Source organism: Dasypus novemcinctus, chromosome X (assembly GCF_030445035.2).
Source record: "Dasypus novemcinctus isolate mDasNov1 chromosome X, mDasNov1.1.hap2, whole genome shotgun sequence".
Classification (NCBI taxonomy): domain Eukaryota; kingdom Metazoa; phylum Chordata; class Mammalia; order Cingulata; family Dasypodidae; genus Dasypus; species Dasypus novemcinctus.
Window position 1 is genome coordinate 51,554,098 of NC_080704.1, and position 20,770 is coordinate 51,574,867.

Genomic DNA, 20,770 nt, shown 5'->3' on the forward strand with positions numbered 1-20,770 from the left:
ATGGTTGTCTCATAAAAGGGGTTTGGGGTGGGTATTTCTGTTAAATTAAATATAAATATGCCACCTATTATAAAAAAATATTCTTACTGAAAACAGCTATTCATAAAATAGTACATAAACTATTACTTAATTTTTATATAAAATACACATACATGTGTTCATACATACAAAGAAAAACCTAAAGGCATATACTTAATCCTCTAAGTACAATATCTTATTAATAAACAGTATCAATTCTTTTTGCTGGTTTATTTTTCTTTAATGAATATATTTCATTTGCATTATATCTGAAACATGAAAACACATTAAAAATCATCTTTTTATGTAGGGGGTTATAGGAGCTAGAAGAATAAAAAATAAAAATTCATCAAAATGTCCCTATATGTCTTCCAAAGCCTAGACCACAAAATAGGTATATTCCATATATGTCAGTTTTAATAAATCCCAAGCCTTCATGCCCTCAAACATAAAAATCTCCATTTTAGACAAAGGCAGGCTATAGGCAAGACCAAGTCATTGCTCACTGACCCTCTGATTCACTCAATTGCTACACAGAGAAGGAATAGTTTCTATAGGTTGACACTAAATCTAGCAGTAATGCTTTTCATATATTTTTTCAATCATTCAAAACATTTACTGAATACCTACTGTGAGCAAAGCCCTATACTACATGCTTCATAAATCAGAGATTAATTAACACATCCAAGTGCCTTAAGTAGTATACATCCTAAAGGGGGAAAGAGCACAGACATGAGGGAGAGCAAGGGGCACTAACAGAGATAGGAGAGGATGGAGAGCACTGATACTGTGTATTTGCATATAAGTATTTTCAAATACTAGACAGTTACTTGGAAATGTTTATGTAAAAATGCAGTTCTGTATCTTTTTCCATTTTCATTCATATATTTGGACTCTGAAAGTAGTTATCCCGACTTCTCATTTGCCACTAAATCATATGCCAGGTTCTCCTATATTATGATGTAACTTATCATATAACATCTTAGACTACTCAGTTGAAAGTTCTTACAGGGGAAACGGACTTGGCCCAGCAGTTAGGGCGTCCGTCTATCACATGGGAGGTCCGCAGTTCAAACCCCGGGCCTCCTTGACCCGTGTGGAGCTGGACCATGCGCAGTGCTGATGCGCGCAAGGTGTGCCGGAGTGCCCTGCCACACAGGGGTGTCCCCCGTGTAGGAGAGCCCCACGCGCAAGGAATGCACCCATAAGGAGAGCCACCCAGCGCGAAAGAAAGTACAACCTGCCCAGGAATCGCGCCGCCCACACTTCCCGTGCCGCTGACAACAACAGAAGCGGACAAAGAACACAAGATGCAGCAAATAGACACAGAGAACAGACAACCAGGGGAGGGGGCGGGATTAAATAAATAAATAAATCTTTAAAAAAAAAAAAGTTCTTAGAGGGTAGAGACATTTTGTGCCCCCCACTTCCCTAGTGTATCATGCACAGAAGAGATACTTCCTAAATATTTCCAAAATGAACAAATTGTGCCAACTATTAGGACTCCCCTCAGCAGTCTGCGTCACTGGATCAAATGAGAGCATCACAAATATAAAGCACAAAGCATAGCCAAGGATCCACCTAAATATCATACTCATGAATGTTTTTTCCTTCTAATTCCACAGCAATGAAAAACTTGGCAAAGCAGAAACGAAAAAAAAGCCCAAGAAAAAACAAGTACTTATAAGCAAAAGAATTTCTTATAAATAAAGTCTGAGTTTTATTCAGCATATCTGAGGCACTAATGAGTAAAGGAAGAAACTTATGATCAGTCCTATGTTCAATTTCAAGGAGCACTTAAAACAAGAGCACTCAGATTATAACCAATTTTGAAAGTATGAAATGCCATACTATCCAGACTATCCATAAAAAGGAGGTGGTCTGAATACCTACAGTCTTTCTAATCCAAAGACTCCAACACATATTGTTCTTTTTTACCCTATTCCAACCCAGAACCCTATGCACAAAACTAACAATACTGAAATCTCTTTTGGGCAAAGGAGCCTCAGAGGGCATGTAGTGTTGGCCCTGAGAGACAAGTAAACTGGCTTAAGGTTCAACCAACATAATGATACCAAAAGCATAAAAGCCTTTGCACTTTCCAGACTAGATTAAGGAAGCAATTCTCTGTGAGCTACAATTTCATGATTACAAAGAAAATCACTCTTCTTCAAACAGTGAATTCATACTATACTACTTTAAAGTGATTTTCACCTCTTTGTGAAGAAGGGGACAGAATAATAATTAGGATTTTTAGGAATGAGAAAGGAAATTTCATTCCAGGCTAGTAAAAGGGATCAACATATACCACCATAATCCCACCCCACCGTACCCCCGGCCAAAAATTATTTCTGCCCAGACTGCCAAGATAAACAGACAAAATTTTAAAATTGGAAACTCATATGCAAGAAGACATTTTTAAAACTACAGATATCAAAAAAAGAAAAGGAGCTGTGGATATGTAATATTTGCTTAGAAGGGCATTCTCTGGAACTGTTTATTGCAGTTATTATTTAAGCAAAGTAAGAATTGCAGGTAAAAATAAGTATATTGAAGCCTAAAGAGAAAAAAAAATACATAAAAATTTGTATTAAATTACATCAGTAGAGCCTCTTTAATAATTCTATTGTTTCTAAATCCTACCACAAAAGGGCATCACAGTCTTTTGGTTTATTGCAAACATTTCTTACAAAAAAAAGTCAGCCCTAATGTTGACGCTACATTACAAATTATTAGTTATTGGCCACTATACTATAAAAGCACAATTAAGAACATCTTATTTAAATAAAAAGAAGGCAATATTTTATTGGGGAATAAGTGCAACAAACATTTTTTTCTTTCTTCATATCTACATCCAATAATATTTATTTTCAAACTAATGCATATTTTCTAAAAGTGATGAAAAGCAAGCCATGTTTTGCTCAGGAGTACTATTATACACATACCATACATGTTATTTTACAGCAGATACTAGTTTTCAAGCTTCAGAAGGCAAAATGCTAAGTTGTGAGTTCAGTATGGTCCAACTTGTTATTTTTCCTTGCCCTGGAGAATCTGGTGGCATGTACTGTTGAGAACACATTGTTGTCAGCACTGTTCTCTTCATTGTTGAATCCACTGAGATAGAACATTTATTTCCTTAAGATGCAAGGCCTAGCAAAAAGCCTCCCACAAATCCACTGGATATCACAATGTTCTGTTTGATAAATTCTGTTGCCTGAAAATATAAAGTAAGTTTAAGCAAAAATACTCTTAATTATTGAATCCAGAACCAAGTAACTTTTCCAGTTATTTTTATCAATTCAATAAACATTCAGCAAAAATCCTGAGCACCTACTACTGCAGGTGCCGAACACTATGCAAGTTCTCAAAGCTGTCAATTACAAACTGGAGAAGCCTCAAGCCTGTAGCCAGTCCCACTAAGCTCCATGACTATTGACATAATTGGTATATAGGCAGCAATGATCTCACAGCTAAAAAGAAATCTACCTGTAAGGCAGACATAAATGTCCATTCAGCAAGGCATAACAAAGAATATTTCATATATTCCCACAGCAGAAGCAATGCTATTTATTTCTATTCTACTTGGCCAGTAAAAAAAAAAAAGTACAAGATCAAAAAAAATGTATTTAACATCACCTTGAAAAATGTTAAAATGAATAAAATCATGAGAAAGCAATTAGACAAAGCCAGACTGTGGGATATTACACAAAACAATTGGCATAGATGCTTCAAAACTGTCAGTTCATAAAACACAAGGAAATTAAGAACAACAAAACAAAAAAAAACAGATGAGGGGACTGTTTAAGATTAGAGACTTCAGAGACATGACAGCCAAATGCAATATATAATTCTTGATTAAAAGAAGCTAAAAAAGATATTTCATGGAAAAATGTGCATATGGGCTTTATATTAGAAAATATTATTGCATCATGTTAAATTTCTTGGGTGTAATACTGGTATATGTAGTTGGATAGGAGAATATCCCTATGCTTAAGAGATACATGCTTAGGTATTTAGGGTAAAGAGTTGTGGATATCTTAAATGGTTGAGCAAAAAACAAAAAGTATAAATCACAAACACTGGTATAGCCAATGTGGCAAAACATTAATTTGGTGATTACGTGAAGGTTATCTGGGTATTCACTGTACCTGTCTTTCAACTTTTCAATTTGTTTGAAATTTTTCAAACTAAAAATATTGAGGGTGACAAAAGGATAAAACAAAGGCAAGGGAAAAGATATTCAATTCTAAAGCAATACAAGAAGAAAATAGACAAAATACACAAAAAATAAAACATTAATTAAATTAATAAAGTAACATTTTCAAGCTATTCCATCTCAAGAAAAAAATGGAGAGTTTTTCTTTTACTATATCTTTTATATAAATACTTACAAGTTTATAAAAGCACAAGAAAAATTCTGAAACAATAATGTTAATGGTGTTTATAAAGGGCGATCAAGGGGGTGGAAAGATGATTAGGGAAATCAATGTTTACCACCAAAAAGAGAAAAAAGAAGAAAAAAAGAAAGTCTGATCTACATGGTGGTTTGACCCCAAATTCTACTTAACACTCTAGACATAAGACAAAAAGCACAATTTTTTAAAAGATAACACCCAATTACATTTTTTTACTAAATGAGACCCATTGCCTTACTTCTTCAATTATATTGTTGATTTCAGGTGCTGCTTTATTTGCACGTTTCTTAATTTGTCTTTTGGCTTTGTTTACATCTTTTTCAACTCTCTTCCAGTCAATCTGCACATAGCCACTGTGACTGGCAATCTGCAAAAACGAAATAAAAATGGTAAATTCTAAACCAACCAGGCTACTGACTAATCTATTATCCATGAATTTATGAACTTTTAGATTTCAAGAAATCTATGAAGCTTATTTATTCACTAATTAATTCAACAGATACTGAGTGTCTACTCTGTGGCAAGTACTGTTTTAGTCCTTTGTTCTCTAGCTGAGAACAAAGGAAGACACAAGACCCCAATCCTCACACAGCTTTGAGTTTGGTAGGAAAAACAGACATTAAATTTACACAATGCATTACTTAGATGTGATGAACACCATGTTCAGAACATGATGCAAAATATTCCAAAAGTTGTACTATAACTGTACTATAATTCTACCATACTTCTTAAGAGTAGGGAATTAGCTAAAAGGATAGAGAGGCTATATAATTAATAAGTGAGTTTTTAAAGTGCCTTTTAATTAAACAGATGTTTAATTACAAGGGATCAGAAGCCAATCAGTTATTAGGTGACTAAAGAAAGTTAAAGTAGCTTGATAAAAGCTCTTCAGTAACTCTGACTCTATTTACATTAAGAATACTTTCTGGTAACTGCTTTTTAAAAGTGGAATCTAAAAGAAATGATGTGGCAAACTTATATTCTGTACAAGTTCCATGCCATAAATCCTTTTAATAAAACTATATCTAAATATCTATTAACCATAAAGGAAACCCTCATATGGTGATAAGACTGCAAAATCTGAATGGGCCAATAGAGTATGTAAGCAAGTGAGTACAGGAAATTAATATCCCTAAATAATAAAACCAAAATATAAATAGTCACATGAGTAACAAACAATTAAGCCACACACAGCATTATAATCACCTCTATGAAACTATGCTTTCTTTGGAGTCTTAATGTATCACTTCTCCTTTGAACCACAAGTAAAATACTTCAAATAATAAAAATATCTAATTTTGTATAAACTAGCTTAACTGTGAATTTGTTTCTGTTTTCTCTGTGAATGACACCGTAGAAGAATTTATCTCCATTTCTTCCTGTATTTATTTACCTACTATCACTTCAAACTCCAGCATCAGCAAAACAGAGAGGTGCTCAAATCGAATGGCAAGTGAAAATTTTTCCTTGTAGTACTTTACAGCAATCTGGGTCAATGGCCTGGAGGTGATGATGAACCCCAGGGAAAGGAGTCTTTTCTATATACAAAGGGAAGACTTATTACCTACTTGCACTAAGTAATCAAACCAGTTGATTCCAAATCCAAAACTCAACCCAAAGCTTATGAGATATACAAAGATTTTATTTATGTATACAGCTTTATTTTTTTTCTGTCAGAAGAAATCAAAAATAAAATCTATGCACCACCACTCATTGGTAATCCCCAATTCTAATTCTCATTTTCAAGACTTAATACTTTAAATTACAAAGTTTATTTTTTTAAAGTTCACCCTCATGCCATCAGTTATACTGGTGATGAAATAAACAAAAAACCTTATCTACGCTGATTAAGTGGCCCCTTAGCTTCCCATCATCCCCTGCAACTGAATAAAGGAAGTCACTTAATGAAACAAATTAAATAAATTCTCACAGTTTTCTATATACCTTACATAAAGATATTTTTGCATAGCAATTTGTCACTGAAATTAATAAATCTGGGGTTATCTGAGATAAAGGTTGTGTATAGTTTAAAGAACCACCTAAGCTTTTGGGTAAAAGGCCAAACCGTTACAGGGGAAATAAAAATCCTGAGATGCTGAAGACACTGGCCTCTCTGGCCTCTTCTTCCCTGATGCCTCCAAGCAGTCAGAACATCTCCCTCCACTCTGTCAGCATCACCTATACCTTCCCACCTCAGGACTGACCATACCATTATATTTATTCATCAATACCTATATCTCCCAGTGGACTGTGAATCTCTGTCTCTAGAGTCCATAATGGTGCCAGGCAAATTAATGAATGAGTGAACAAAGACTGTGAATAAAGATCACATCCTCAAAGGTGTATTTAACCAACCTAGCTCAAATAATAACCCTTAGCAACAAGATGGCTGGGCCAGATCATCTCAAAGAATTTGATCTGAAAAGGCCCTATCATATCCACTAGTAAAAGGGGGATCTCTGCCTGATACAGAAGTGATCCTCTATCCTTGAACAAATTTCCTTGAGAAGTTCACTGCTATCTTCCCTTGGAGGCAACTGTGGTGAAATTGAAGGATACCAGACCCAATGAGAAGGACACTTCAGTGCAGAGATGACCAAAGGCAACCGATCTGGCCCCAATAGGGTTTGGGTACATCCATCATGATCAACAAAAATCTTCTAAGAACTGACCATACAGTTTAGTCTTATCTACCTAGAATTTCTCAATTATAGGAACATACAAATAAACACAATGGGGGTGAGGGTGGGCCTGGGGGTGATGATTATTGCTTTTGAACATTTGGCTTTCCTAGAACACTAAAATATTCAATGGAATTAGATAAAGACATGCCGGAATAAAAGCCTGCAAGTTAAAAATATTGTCAGGCATTTAGGGTAATGATCCATGCCAGATGGAAAGCTCTAGTCATGTAGATGGGGCTTTTTGCTTGTGAGCCTCACCATATAGAAATCAAACCAGGCTATTTTACCAGGGGAAACTTCCCTTCATTCCCTAACTCCACATCTTTAGATCTTTCTCCTGGACTGATCAAATTTCCCAGAGAAAAGAAAGGCCATACATACATTTAGAGCTTTTCATCAGTTTTTAGTGCCCTAATCTTAAACATGAATAGACAATCAAGGATCATCAGACAGGGAGGAATGCCTTGAGTATGAAAAACTGAAACCAAGGGAGCTGATGTATAATAGCTCAGTGGCTGAGCACCTGCTTCCCATGTACAAGGTCCTGGGTTTAATCCTTGGCACCTCCTAAACAAACAAACAAAAAAATCTGAAACAAAAACATACAAGCAAGGGAAAACAAAACAAAACGAACTTAGGGGAAAGAGACTCAGTAGGGAAAAATTAAAAAACAAAAAACAAAAAACAACTAGATCATTTATGTTCTCAGAGATTTAAAAAGATAATTCACAGCTGAAAGAGCTCCTAATGGCCAATGCTGGGAAAAGTTTAGCAATGAAATAAAGCATTGCATTATAACCCAAAGTATAAAATAAATATTCATGACTCCATACTGATATAAATGATTGAATAAATTAATAAATGGTGAAGAAACAAATCCCCCTTGCTCTGTAGATACTCCACCCTCAAGGAGGTAGAATATTACTCCCACTCCTTAAATGTGGACTATGCATGACCTTCTTCCAAGGAGAATAGTATGGAAAGGGGGTAAAAGGTGATTGGTACTTCCATATGAGCTGGAGGGAATATAAATGATGGACCCTTTCCAAAAGGCTACTTAACAATTAAAAGGCTTAATTAAGTGCATTTACTTTGTAATGCACTTAATTACATGCAGAGATGCAGCAGCTGTTCATTGCAGTATTGTTTGTAAAACTGAAAAAAAAAAACAGCATAGATGAACATTTTGTGTAAGTGCTAAAAACTCCATGCAGGACAGACCATTTGGACCGTTACTTGTACCTGCACTGCACTAAGGGAATCACTTCAAATTAGCATCTGGTGATCAAGGACAACTTTCACCTTGTACCATTCTCTCAGAACTGTCTATCCTGTATTCAAATTAAAGAACACATTTCAACTACAGCTCTCCCACGAGCAACATCCCCAGTCTATAAACAGGCAATTTAAATGGTTTTCAGAGATACTACTGCTCCAGAAAATAACATATTTCTGAAGGTCTTATTGAAGGGATTTTTGTTTTCTAACCATGGCGCTGGTTGAAGCTATGGGTTGGTAGGGGCAGAGGGAGGCCAAATCACACATAATAAATACATTCCACCTTTCCAATCTCTTAAAAAAAGATATTGCATCCAAGAAGGAAAAACATGCTAAAGTAACACTGAGAGAACAAAAAAGTAGTCAGTAGAAATTTAAAATGATAGCAGAGATGAAAAACTCAGTAAGAGGGTTAGAAGATAAAGCTAGGGCGGCGGACTTGGCCCAGTGGTTAGGGGGTCCATCTACCACATGGGAGGTCCATGGTTCAAACCCTGGGCCTCCTTGACCCGTGTGGGGCTGGCCCATGCACGGTGCTGATGCGCGCAAGGAGTGCCCTGCCACGCCGGGGTGTCCCCTGGGTAGGGGAGTCCCACGCACAAGGAGTGCACCCCGTAAGGACAGCTGCCCAGCGCAAAAGAAAGTGCAGCCTGCCCAGGAAAGGCGCCACCCACATGGAGAGCCGACACAGCAAGATGATGCAACAAAAAGAAACACAGATCCCCATGCCGCTGACAACAACAGAAAGCAGACAAAGAAGAAGATGCAGCAAATAGACACAGAGAACAGACAACCGGGGTGGGGAGAGAAATAAATTAATTAATTAATTTTTTAAAAAAGAAGATAATGCTAAAGAAATCTCCCAGGAAGTAGACTAAAAAGACAAAGGCAGAAAATAGGAAAGAACAGATGAGAGAACAAAGGGAAAAAATCATTAACAAAATAAATATCAAAAGAATCTCCCCAAACTGAAAGAGCCCACTGAGTTTCCAGCACAATGGATATAAATAGGATCATGGCAAGGCTGTGAGCAATCAGAACGCAGGAGACAAGAGAAAATCCTATAAGCATTCAATGAAAGGGAAAAAATATATTACATAGAAAGGCTCAGAAATTAAAACAATTTTAAGACTTTTAAACAGCAACAGTGGAGGTCAGAAGAAGACAATGGGGGGGGTGGGGAATGGGGTATATAGGAACCTCTTATATTTTTTAATGTAACATTTGTATGATCTAGGTATCTTTAAAAAAAAAAAGAAGACAATGGAGCAATATCTAGACTAGGATAAACGATCAAGCTAATGCAAGGGTAAAGTGAAGAAATTTTCAGATAGGAAAAGGCTTAAAAACTATACCTCCTATGCTCACTTTCCCAGGAAGTTACTAGAAAATATGTTCCACCAAAATGAGAATATATCAAGACATAAAAGAAACAACTCAAGAAAGAAGTAAAGAAAATTCCTGGAATGGCAATGAAAGGAGATCCCAGGATAAAAGCTGTATACCAAGCCTAGAAATCACGTAGAACAGAGGACTCTGTGATCATGTATGTCAAGATGAACATGATAGGCTATTTGATGCAAAAGAGCAAAATGAGCGGAAAGACAAATGGTAGAAATCTGGGGATTGAGTTATTGGTATATACATAAAAAATAACAGAAGAAAATTATTAACTTCATGGAAAACTAAGAGTTGTAACAAGGTAAACAAAGAATAATCATAGTAAACTACATGGCTGAGTGGTAAGTTACACTTACAGTCATAGTAACCTAAACCAGGCGTCAGCAAATTACAGCCTGCAGTCCTGCTGCCTGTATTTGTTAAAATATTTTACTGGAACACAGCAATACCTATTTATCTATCTATATGTTGCCTATGGCTGTTTTCATGATACAATGACAAAGGTGAGTAGTTTTGACAGACTATATGGTGAGCAAGCCTAAAATATTTACTATCTGCCCTTTAAATATTAGGTGGTAGAATTCCACTTCTGATGTCAGAGTACATTCCCAATTACTATTCTCAAGGTCAAAACACCATTTTGATGTTTTGCCATCACATCGATCTATCACAGTTTACCCTCTAGCGGCTCCTGTGAGATAAGGTACCTTAAGTTTCTCTCTCCCTGGTGTTCAGAGGCCCCTGTCTGGTTTTGAAGGGGTGCCAAATTCAAACACCCACCAATCACACGCTTGACTGCCCAACTACTAATGTCCCATCCTACACGCCAATAAAGTCTGCAGCCCAGTTTCCCTTTGTCCTCTAGCTTCCCCACTGTGGTTGCCTTGATGTGCTCCCAATAGCTCTGCTTAGTATGCTGTATACTTCTCTGGGAACTGAGAGTAACCAATAAATCTAACTTGTTTCAAAACCTCTCCTCTCCTTGTTTCCATACCCAACTTTACCACACCTGAATAATTTAAGTCTAATATTCTAAGACAACTAACACAATGACCTTCCCGTAGATAGCAAACTATAAACCCTGGTTAAAGTACAAAAATTTCAGAGTTAACAAAAGCAAGCAGATTTTGAAGGGAAGTTGAAACTTGTAGGAAGGGACCAATATAAGATGTACTGATCATTTTTATGGTTTTATCCTAAGGGCAAGATGCTGTTGCAGGATGGCTAAAATTTCAATAGAAAACCCACCATCTTTCTGGCCTGAAGAACCAGAACAACTATAGCTCCAGAAAGGAGAGATCTAGAGAAGAGAAGTCCCAAAGTCTATATATTAACTCTACCCAAGTCTCTGGATAACCCCTTGAACCACTGTTCCTGGAGCAGACCTGGGTATTTTACATCTAAGGCAAAAAGAAATGAACTGAGATTTAAGCCACTACTTACAACAAGCAAAACAGAGTTTGCTAATTGAGTTCATCCAAATTAACTGCCTGCTAAAATTAAAAGATCAACACTCTGCAGAGAAATAAAATAGAACTCAGAGTCTTTATAACATAATATTCCCAATGTCAAGGGTAACATCCAAAGTTACTTGATATAGGATAAACAAGGAAAATATGGTCTATTCTCAAGAGGAAAGAAAATCAACAGATGCTAACCCTGAGAAAACTCAGATATTAGAATTATCAGGATTTTAAAGCAGTTATTACAACTATGCTTGATAAGGTAAAGGAAAATAGGCTTGTACTCAATGAAAAGATAGAAAATCTCACAAGAGAAAAGGAAAATATAAAAAGAAAAAATTAAAATCCTAGAATTAGGGAAAATGCAATATCAGACATAAATTTACTAGATAGGCTTAATGATAGAAGGTAGATGACAGAGAAAAGTCAGTGAAATTGACACTAGATGAATGGAAATTATGCAATCTGAAAACATCGAAAACACAAATGAACAAAACCTAGAGACCTGTAGAACATTATCAAAAAGTCTAATATACATGTGATTTGAGTCATGTTCAGAAGGAAAGACTGGGGCAGAAAAAAATATTTGAAGAAATAATGCCCCAAACTTTCCCAAACGTGGTTGAAGACATAAATCTACAGATTTAAGATAAGTGAACTTTACTTATCTTAAATGATCTAAACAATTATGAAATAACAATACTAGGATGACTCAGGCGGTCAGAAAGCATGTTTATGTGTGAAATTGAGCGGGGGAGGTGCAGGGAGAGCAAAGCAGATCAATAAATGATAGCCAGGGAAGCAAACTTGGCCCAATGGATAGGGCGTCCGCCTACCACATGTGAGGTCCACGGTTCAAACCCTGGGCCTCCTTGACCCACGTGGAGCTGGCCCATGCACAGTGCTGATGCGCACAAGGAGTGCCGTGCCACGCAGAGGTGACCCCGCGTCGGGGAGCTCCACACGCAAAGGAGTGCACCCAGTAAGGAGAGCCGCCAAGCGTGAAAGAAAGTGCAGCCTGCCCAAGAATGGTGCCACACACACGGAGAGCTGACACAACAAGATGACACGGCAAGGAGAAACAGATTCCCGGTGCAGCTGATAAGGATAGAAGCAGTTATAGAAGTACACACAGCGAATGGACACAGAGAGCAGACAAGTGGGGAGAGGGGTGGGGGGCAGGGGGAGAGCGGAAGGGGAGAGAAATAAATAAAAAGTAAATCTTTAAAAAATAAAAAAATAAATGATAGCCAAATTCTTACATTCCAAAATGGGAAGCCAAAAGTAATACCTAAACTGAAAGACCAAGAAATGTCCAATTACTTTGTTCTGGGAAAGGGAAATAAATACCTTAAGAACTAAATAAAGTTGAAAATGGTTGCCTAAGGGAGGAAAAAAAGAGGGTGGCAAGGGAGAGAATTACTCTAATCTGCAATAAACCTTGTACAAATAGTTGACCCTTTAAATTATGTGCATATATAACTCCAAAGAAGTAAAAACCAAATTTACAAAATTTATATACCACTGTCTAGTTTAAGACAGTAATATAATAATATCTACTGGAAAACACTTAATACTGAGTTACTGGAAAAGTTTTAAGATTCTAAGTAAATTAATATTTATCTTTAAATATAAAAGAAACAAAAATATTGAAGTGGGCCTAAAGAATATTAGGCAACCACCCTAAAAACCATTTGATATTCTATTTCCTCTTTGTTTCCTTCCACTGAGTTTTAAGGTAAGTTGTATTTATGGGGAGAAAATGGTCTGATGCAGACAGGTGCTTGTGTTCTTCTGCCTTAGTGACTTCAAAGAGTAGGAGGACTACGCAGAAAGAAGTAGGAGGTAGCAATGGCAAAATGTGGATTTGAACAGTGCATACTGAGGAGACTAAAATGGACTTCTGGAAAACTGAAATGCCGAGTGGATTAAAAAGTGCAATTCTCTAGTCTTTGAACATTTTAGGAACTTTGACTTAGTCCAATACCCTTTTGTGCTAAACAAAAAAGACAACTGAGTTTTCAAAATAACAACAAAATTAGATATGTTCTTGAATCCATATAATCCCAAGGTAATTATCAGCTTAAGTAAAATTCCATCTGCACAAATGCGGGTACATTCACCAAAAGGATTAAATTTAGATGTTAATCATATTCCCTTTCACCTTCTACCCCAATAGGCAATTAGTCCTAATTATGTGATCAACAGAAAGAAAATCTATTTTTTCAAATGCTTTTTAGAAAACAACTAAAATTTCTGCTTAACACATACGAATCCAGTCCCTTTGTACTCAAGGCAACTACACTGATTATTATACAATCAATGGGATTAGGTTCTGAAGTCAGATTTTGGTTGCCTATGGCCATCAATCATTTTTTAAATTGGGTACAACTGACAGTTCTCTGCACCTTTAAAATTGTTGCTAACATTTATTCCCAGATGTTTTCAATTTTTCGACTTACTATATTTAATCCTCAAAGACTGATTATTTTTTGAAAAATATATGCCAAATAGACATGAATGCCATATAATATCATGATAAACATCCTCTTACAGGCAAAGCATTTTGAGACCTTATATTTAGAGGAACATGAACAAAATTAAAATTTCAAATCCACCTGCTTCAGAAGAAAGATTACGGATGACCATTTTAAACCCAATTTTCTCCTTTCTATACTATTATGGCTCTCTACTTTTAAAACTCTTGTTAGAAAGTGCTAACAGCAGTTTCCTCTGGGGAGGAAACCTGCATAGGTAGGAAACGGGAGAAGGAAAACAACATTTTGAATTTTATATACTGTGTGTGTGTGTAAATTTTAAATACATGTTTACAATGGCCAGGATGAAAAGGTTACATTATTATATTAGTGAAATGCTTATTTTGCTAGGGAGATGCTTCAAGAAAAATTTCAGTAATAAAAACAATAAAGTATTTCAAATTTTAATAGTTGTCTTTTTAATAGCTGAACTCAAACTATGCTCAGATTAAAGAACTTAGAAATATTTAAATTGCTATCTTTCATGATAGATGCTATCTTTCAAAACTCATTGTAGGGAGCAGGTGTAGCTCAACAGTTTGAGCGTCTGCTTCCCATGTATGAGGTCTCAGTTCAATCCCCAGTACCTCCGAAAAATTTTAAAACCTCATTGTAGTTTTTCCATAAACTGATACCTAAACAAAAAATTCCACCTTCTAGTAAAATGCACAGGAATAAAATGGCTAAACTTGGCTTTCTCAGTTCCCAACGGCTACCTATGTAAGCAGAACAAGTACCAAAATCTCTGACATACCTGAAGGAGAAGAAAGCCACCACCTACTGCAGTGGCTGCAAGTTTTCCAACTTTCTGGAACAAAAATCCTGCACACCTTTAATGAAAGAAATGACAAGAGGTGAGAAAAATCAATGACATAATAAACCCTTCACCTTCTACTCTTCATGGCTTTACTAATGAAATTTCAAAATCTTTCCATTTCTTCTGATCATGTCCCTCACCTGTTCAGAAACCTCAATGTTTCCCTTCAGTTACACAGACTAGTTAAAAATGCACAATTGAAAATGTCTAAGATTTACTTCAAAATAAGGGATGGGAAGAAGAGGAAGGGAAATTTAGAGGAAAGATTGGCTGTACTGAACCTGGATGATGAATACTCAAGGGTTTGATAATCTCTTCCCTCTACTTTTTCTTTAAATTATTTTTTTTAGTTAGGCCAGTAAAAAAAATTTATTGGGGAAATTGGGGAAAGAACAGAGCTTGCTGAGAAGTGGGAGAGAAATGAAAATATACACCAAGATTTGGTGCAGGCTCCTCTAGACAGAGAGAGATTTCCCTCTACTTTTAAGTTAAAATTTCCAATAATAAAAGTGTTTTGCTGTTTTTCAATACAAGAAGCTTCACACACCTGGCCAACCCCCATTCTACCCAAACCTTCTGTTTCAACCTAATTTATTTCCAAATGAGTCATCACCTTTGCTCAAGTTATTAATTGCCCTGTTTCTAGGGATTTCTGCCTAGCTCTACCTATCTAAAGTTTTCCTACCCTTTAAGGTCCAGCTTTAGGACTACTTCAGTCCTCATTTCTCGTGACTTCCTTATCTACATCTCTCTTCTTCTATTAAACTGTTTTGTCTCATCTATCCTAAGAGTGTCAGATCCCAAACTACTTTTGTGATTTTCTCCTGCAGTGAGCTCTCATATTCCCTTCAGTATTTCAGATTTCTACTGTGCAAAAAGAATCCCAGATTTCTAACTCTTACATTTTCAATTATATGCTGGGCTTCTCTAGCAGCCACATATTCAAAATATCCTAAAGCAAATATCATCTTTCCAATGAAACCAACTGTTGCTAGGATCCCAGTTTGTAAGTGATAGCTCCGTTCTCCAGCACAGCCACCTCAATGTTCATTTCAGCTTCTGCCTTCCTCATCCCCTGCTTGGTCCAAATGATTTCCACGTTCTATATATTCTAGTTCTGTAACATTATTTGACGATGTTTTCTCCTTTCCATTCTCCAGGGAATCTTTACCTTGCTAATGGGTTCAGGCTTCTATTACTTGCTTCTGGACCACACTACAGGCCCTCTAACTTGTTTTCCCACCTTCAATCTCTCCTAGCAACCACCCACACTATTTTTTTTTTAATGTTTTTATTATGCTCAAAAATCTGTAGCTAACTATAGCTAAATGTAATCTCCACAGCCTCCCATTCATGTCCTTAATTGGTCTGAATTGTTAACTAGCTAGGTTAATGCCTATTAGTTGTTTCTCTTTAATATATGCCACCGTACTGTTCCATCAGTTTTCAACCCTAAGAAAATTGCAAAAATTTACAAAACAGAATCTACAGCCATTGCTACAGATTATCTGTATAAAAAGAGAGTCATATTACACAGCTCCAAGCCAACACCTGGCTATAACCCGAACATGCATTTCTATAGAGAGCATACCCCTCAGATATGCTCTGAGTCAGCAAGGAAGGCCCTCAAAACTTCAAAAGGGAGAGAGAGAAGCAAACTTCAGACTGATCTCAACAATACCCTGGGCAGCATGCCCCATGAGCATGTGTATGCACTGCTTGATGGCATTAGACACTAAAATGAACCTACTAACTCCCCCTGCTCTGTTTCCAGGCTCTCCCAGCAAACTTTTACCAATTATGGGGATTCTCATCAAGTTTGGCCTATAAGGAGAAATGTGCAATTGATCATTCTATTTCTCAATTACCTTTTAGTCTATTTTAAGATTGGCTTCAGGGCCTGACTCATATTAACCAATCACCTATGACCAAATTGTGAGCTTATCTAACTAAGCAGAGGGCCAAACCCTGATATGGGGATCAAGGTACAACCAGCCCGCAGGGAATGATCTGAATGATCACAGTCCTGACCAGGCATCACAGAGCATCACCTGAATGACCAGAGTCCTCTCCTGACCAGGCATCTCCTAATTGCAGACTTTTATCATGTGGCAGCATTAACACACAAATGAACATAATGAATGCATCTCTCCATCACTGAATCTTCACAATGAGTATTTCCACCCATAAAATGACATTTACGAAAAGGTATGGAGGACTGAGCCATTGTTCTAAGGTGCATGTAAAACACAAATCAAAAAGTTTAATTTTATACCTATCAAATATAAATATGTAAATATTTAAATTAAGTCAATGTAAAATTAATTAACCTAGAATCTAAGAAAAAAAGATTATTCACAAGAACACTCACTCCAAAATTTCTCTCTAGTCATAAACATTTTCAAAATTAGGGGTCAGATTTGTTTCTGACCCTTGCTATCTGGAGAATCTTTTATGCAAGGAATAACAAAATTCAATCCATAGTAGCAAGTAATCATGTGATCTGAAGTGTTATTTGGTTAGGTTTATGCTTATTAACTGCTCCTTCTTAATGTACTCCACAAAATTACAGAATAAGCAGTCAGTCCTTTAATTCCAACACAAAACTAATGTTCTATAACTCTTCTTCAAAGCATTAGCATAATCAGAACCAGTCCACAAGAAACAACAGCATCGTCTCCTATCACCAATAATTTTTACTAAAAATTTTACACTGCTGTCTACAGGGTTGACAATTCTGGAAACCAGTTCCACTGTGGGAGTTTCTCCCAGTTTTTTCCAGGTGTTAGCACTGGATGACAAAAATTATTTATTTCTAAACTCTGACATAGTTCTTCCTATCTATCCACTATCACCGTATCAGATCCACATTTGCTGAAATTAAGAAAGAGGAAAATACATGAAGAATCAAAGGAAGGGAGCGGCAGGAACAGTGGAACAGTGGTGGTTTGGGGGAGGAGGATCACCAAAACCAAGTACAGATGACACCAATCTTTCAGAGGAAAATATCAAAGTAGTGCTCTTCTAGGATTAACACTGTAAACCCACTGAATGCTCAATGAGTCTGGCCCATGTACAAAAAGGTAGCAGTTAAGCTCCCAATGAAATTTAATGAAAAAGATGTTCTTCTCACCAGCCAGTCACTCCACCCATTACAATTTGAGTGGCCACTGAGTATTTTTCTACCATAGGTCCGGAACTGTGGCCAAATACTCGATTCCACCAGTGGTGTCTTCTTGCATACTCAGTTAAATCCAGCACTTCGTAAGAGTCGTCATCACTTTCATATTCTTCAAAATAAAAAACGGAAAAAACACATTTTGAGTCTACCAAAAGTCAGAAATGTCCCACACATTTTTATTTTATTTTATTTTAATTTGCTACCATTTACTGTTATGTTGGGCCTGCAGCTAAAAATGCCCTGGTAGAAACTGCTGAGTTGCTAAACTCAATTGCTGAAACTAAGTCCTCAAGACTAAAAGGGCCTAGTAATAATATTCCCACCTCCTTTCCAAAGACTCAGGGACCGATCTGGGGCAAGGAGCCAGGGTCAGGTCAAAGTTACACAGGATTAAGAGGTCACCTCCCAAATCTCAGTAGGGTCAAGGCCAGAGCAGGGTCCATTTTCACCCGGGGGAGGGGCGGGGAGTGAGTTGGGTTGAGGGAGAGGGTCCTCATCAGAAGCTTGGCGAGAATAAATCACTTCTGAGTCAGACTAAAAGAAAACGTTTGAAGATGGAAATGACAGCCCGGAGAAGGCAAGGCAGGGGGTCGCTCTCCGCCTGCGTTCCACCGACAGGGAAGGTAAAAGTCCGCAAGAGACTCAAAGGCGCGGCCTCAAAAAAGAGCCCCAAGTACCCTGGGGCAGGGGGTGAAAGAGCGGCCCCCAGGAGCAACGTCGGCAACTGTGAGCCGCGTCCGAGATACTACTTCGGGCCCGGGCCGCTCACCTTGGGAAGGGGGGTTCCGGGTCGCCATTATTCCGCTGGCGGCCTGCTCTGAGGGTGGTCCCCGCCCGCCCTTCGCTCCCCTCAACTGTAAGGGCCGCTCTAGGCCGCAGAAGTCTATGGCCTCTTTTTTTCCTTCTCCTCCACCTCCTCCTCCAGCCTCGTTCTCTTGTCCCCGCCCCCTCCTTCCAAGCGCGGGACCTTCCACGCAAGCGCAAGGCGAGACTCAAATAGGTGTGTGGGTGGGGTGGGGAAGAAAGGAAGGTCGGGGCGCGGCCGCGTGAGGGCTTGTGGGAGTTGAAGTCCGTTGCCCTCCGCACCCTTGGCCCTGCCCCCCACACTTTAAAATTAACGTTTTTTTTTTTTCTTATCTTGAATTTTGTTTTAAATCTCCTCAAGATTTGGGGACGGGGGCGCTGTCACAGGGTGGCGTAAAGCGAAAACCGGCTTAGAGTTTTGAATGCTATACCAGAATTCAAGCCCTTGAGGAAAAAGGCTTTTAAAAAGAGATAAGAGAAACCCTGTTTCAAACTACATATTTCTCAGGAAGCAAGAGCTCACCAACTGGCAGACAATTTTTCTAACGCGCTGCTGCAGGGAATTGGAAGCTTTTTATCGGTTCCTGCTCTATGGGTTCTTTGCCAAGAGCCCTAGGGAGGCAGCGAAAGGCCTAGGAACTAACCTGACTTGAGTTATTCAAGAGAACATAATTTTTTTATTATCATTATCATTTTTTAAAGCTGACAGAGGAACGAGGTCAAATTCTTCATCCCGAAACCCTACGGGATTCTGAAGGATGAGGAACTTTTTGATCACCGAGTAGTTAGCCCAAGTTCACAGATAAACCGGCGCTCAAATTTGTTTTGAACTTGCATTGCACTTGAATTGCAAGCACATTCGCTGTACATTTAAACGAAACAGTCCTTCGTTGGTATTACTTTTGATGGCAAAACAAACAAATTCCGGTATAGACTTAAGTACTTAAAATATTCACTTACACGATTACACTTGGATTTTCAGCTGGTTGGACTTTAAATGCAAGAGTTGATTCTTTTAAATTCCTCAACCTGCAGCTCCCAAAATACCAATTCTAAGACTTTTTGGAGACTGTTCTTTTAGAATTCAAAAGACAGTTATTACTTTTCATAATTTGTAACAAATGTTCCACAACAATACAAGGTGTTGGTGGTGTGGTGATGTATGGGAATTCTGCAGGTTATGCATAATTGTTTTGTAAGCTCACTTCTCCAATAAAAATAAAGAAGACAGTTACTTTGTGTAAGACTCCACTTTTCAGAAACAAAAAGACTTTAAGGAACACGACTTAAGATCTCCTTATTGAAATTAACGCTATTTATTTGAGTTCATACACTCCTTCCTCCCCATTGCCCACTCACTCCAATTAAAATGCTAACAAATAGAGAAACAGTCACTGAAGGAAAAGAAAGGGAAAAAACAAGAGGAAAGGAAAAATCATACATTGAAAGACCAAAAACCAAAATGAAGGCTTAACTCCAAATAACATTTTCAAATACTTCTAGCAATGTCAGCTGACAGGACTTGGCCCAATCCCTAGCCCCCGACCACAATAACAGCCAAGACTTGCAGAAGTTTAAACTTTATTATTAACCTGCCCCATTGTAGAAGTGCAACCAGTTGTTTACTCAGAAGGAGCCACATTCCATGACATAGACAGTCCCCCCTACTCAGAGCCTGCATTTCCAGATACAGTTCATTTCCTCACAAGAATAGACAAAGAAGCCACATGACACCACCAACCCCTCCCACATCCCTAGAATTCACTACCCCTAGCCCACCACCTCCTCGCCATCCCTATGGGCCCTCAGGTCTTACCCAAACCCCAACCCACTCCCACTGACTAAGCATGTATCCGCCTATAGATGTACTGTGTAAATTCATGACTGCCTCTGCTAAAGGCGGGCTGAAGTTTCTATCTTCAGACCCCTTCCTGTTGGATTTTCTCAATAAATCCTTGCCTGTAATCGCTGGTCTCCGTGTCCCAATTGTCTCACTCTGACATCTATCATCAGCCAACTACAGAAAGAAGTAACTTTCCTGTTAAGGGAATGGCGTTTAGAATTAACTGGCTATGGAGAAATGAGGGAGAAAATGAAAACAAAACATTTTTCTTAAGATGCCAAATAGACCTTAAATGTATTCAGAACTGAATTAAATGTCAATCATTT

At 37.8% G+C, this 20,770-nt stretch overlaps 1 protein-coding gene across 1 annotated transcript; it reads right to left on the reverse strand.

Moving 5' to 3' along the window:
• Nucleotides 1-237: 237 nt before the first annotated feature.
• Nucleotides 238-18,785, reverse strand: FUNDC1 (FUN14 domain containing 1). Its single transcript, XM_004473562.4, has 5 exons — nucleotides 18,567-18,785; nucleotides 17,750-17,906; nucleotides 14,554-14,629; nucleotides 4,675-4,803; nucleotides 238-3,235 (listed from the first exon to the last, which is right to left on the reverse strand). Exons 1-5 carry the CDS (start codon nucleotides 18,592-18,594, stop codon nucleotides 3,158-3,160), a joined length of 468 nt encoding a protein of 155 aa, XP_004473619.1. The 5' UTR covers nucleotides 18,595-18,785; the 3' UTR covers nucleotides 238-3,157.
• Between the last annotated feature and the right edge of the window lie 1,985 nt (nucleotides 18,786-20,770).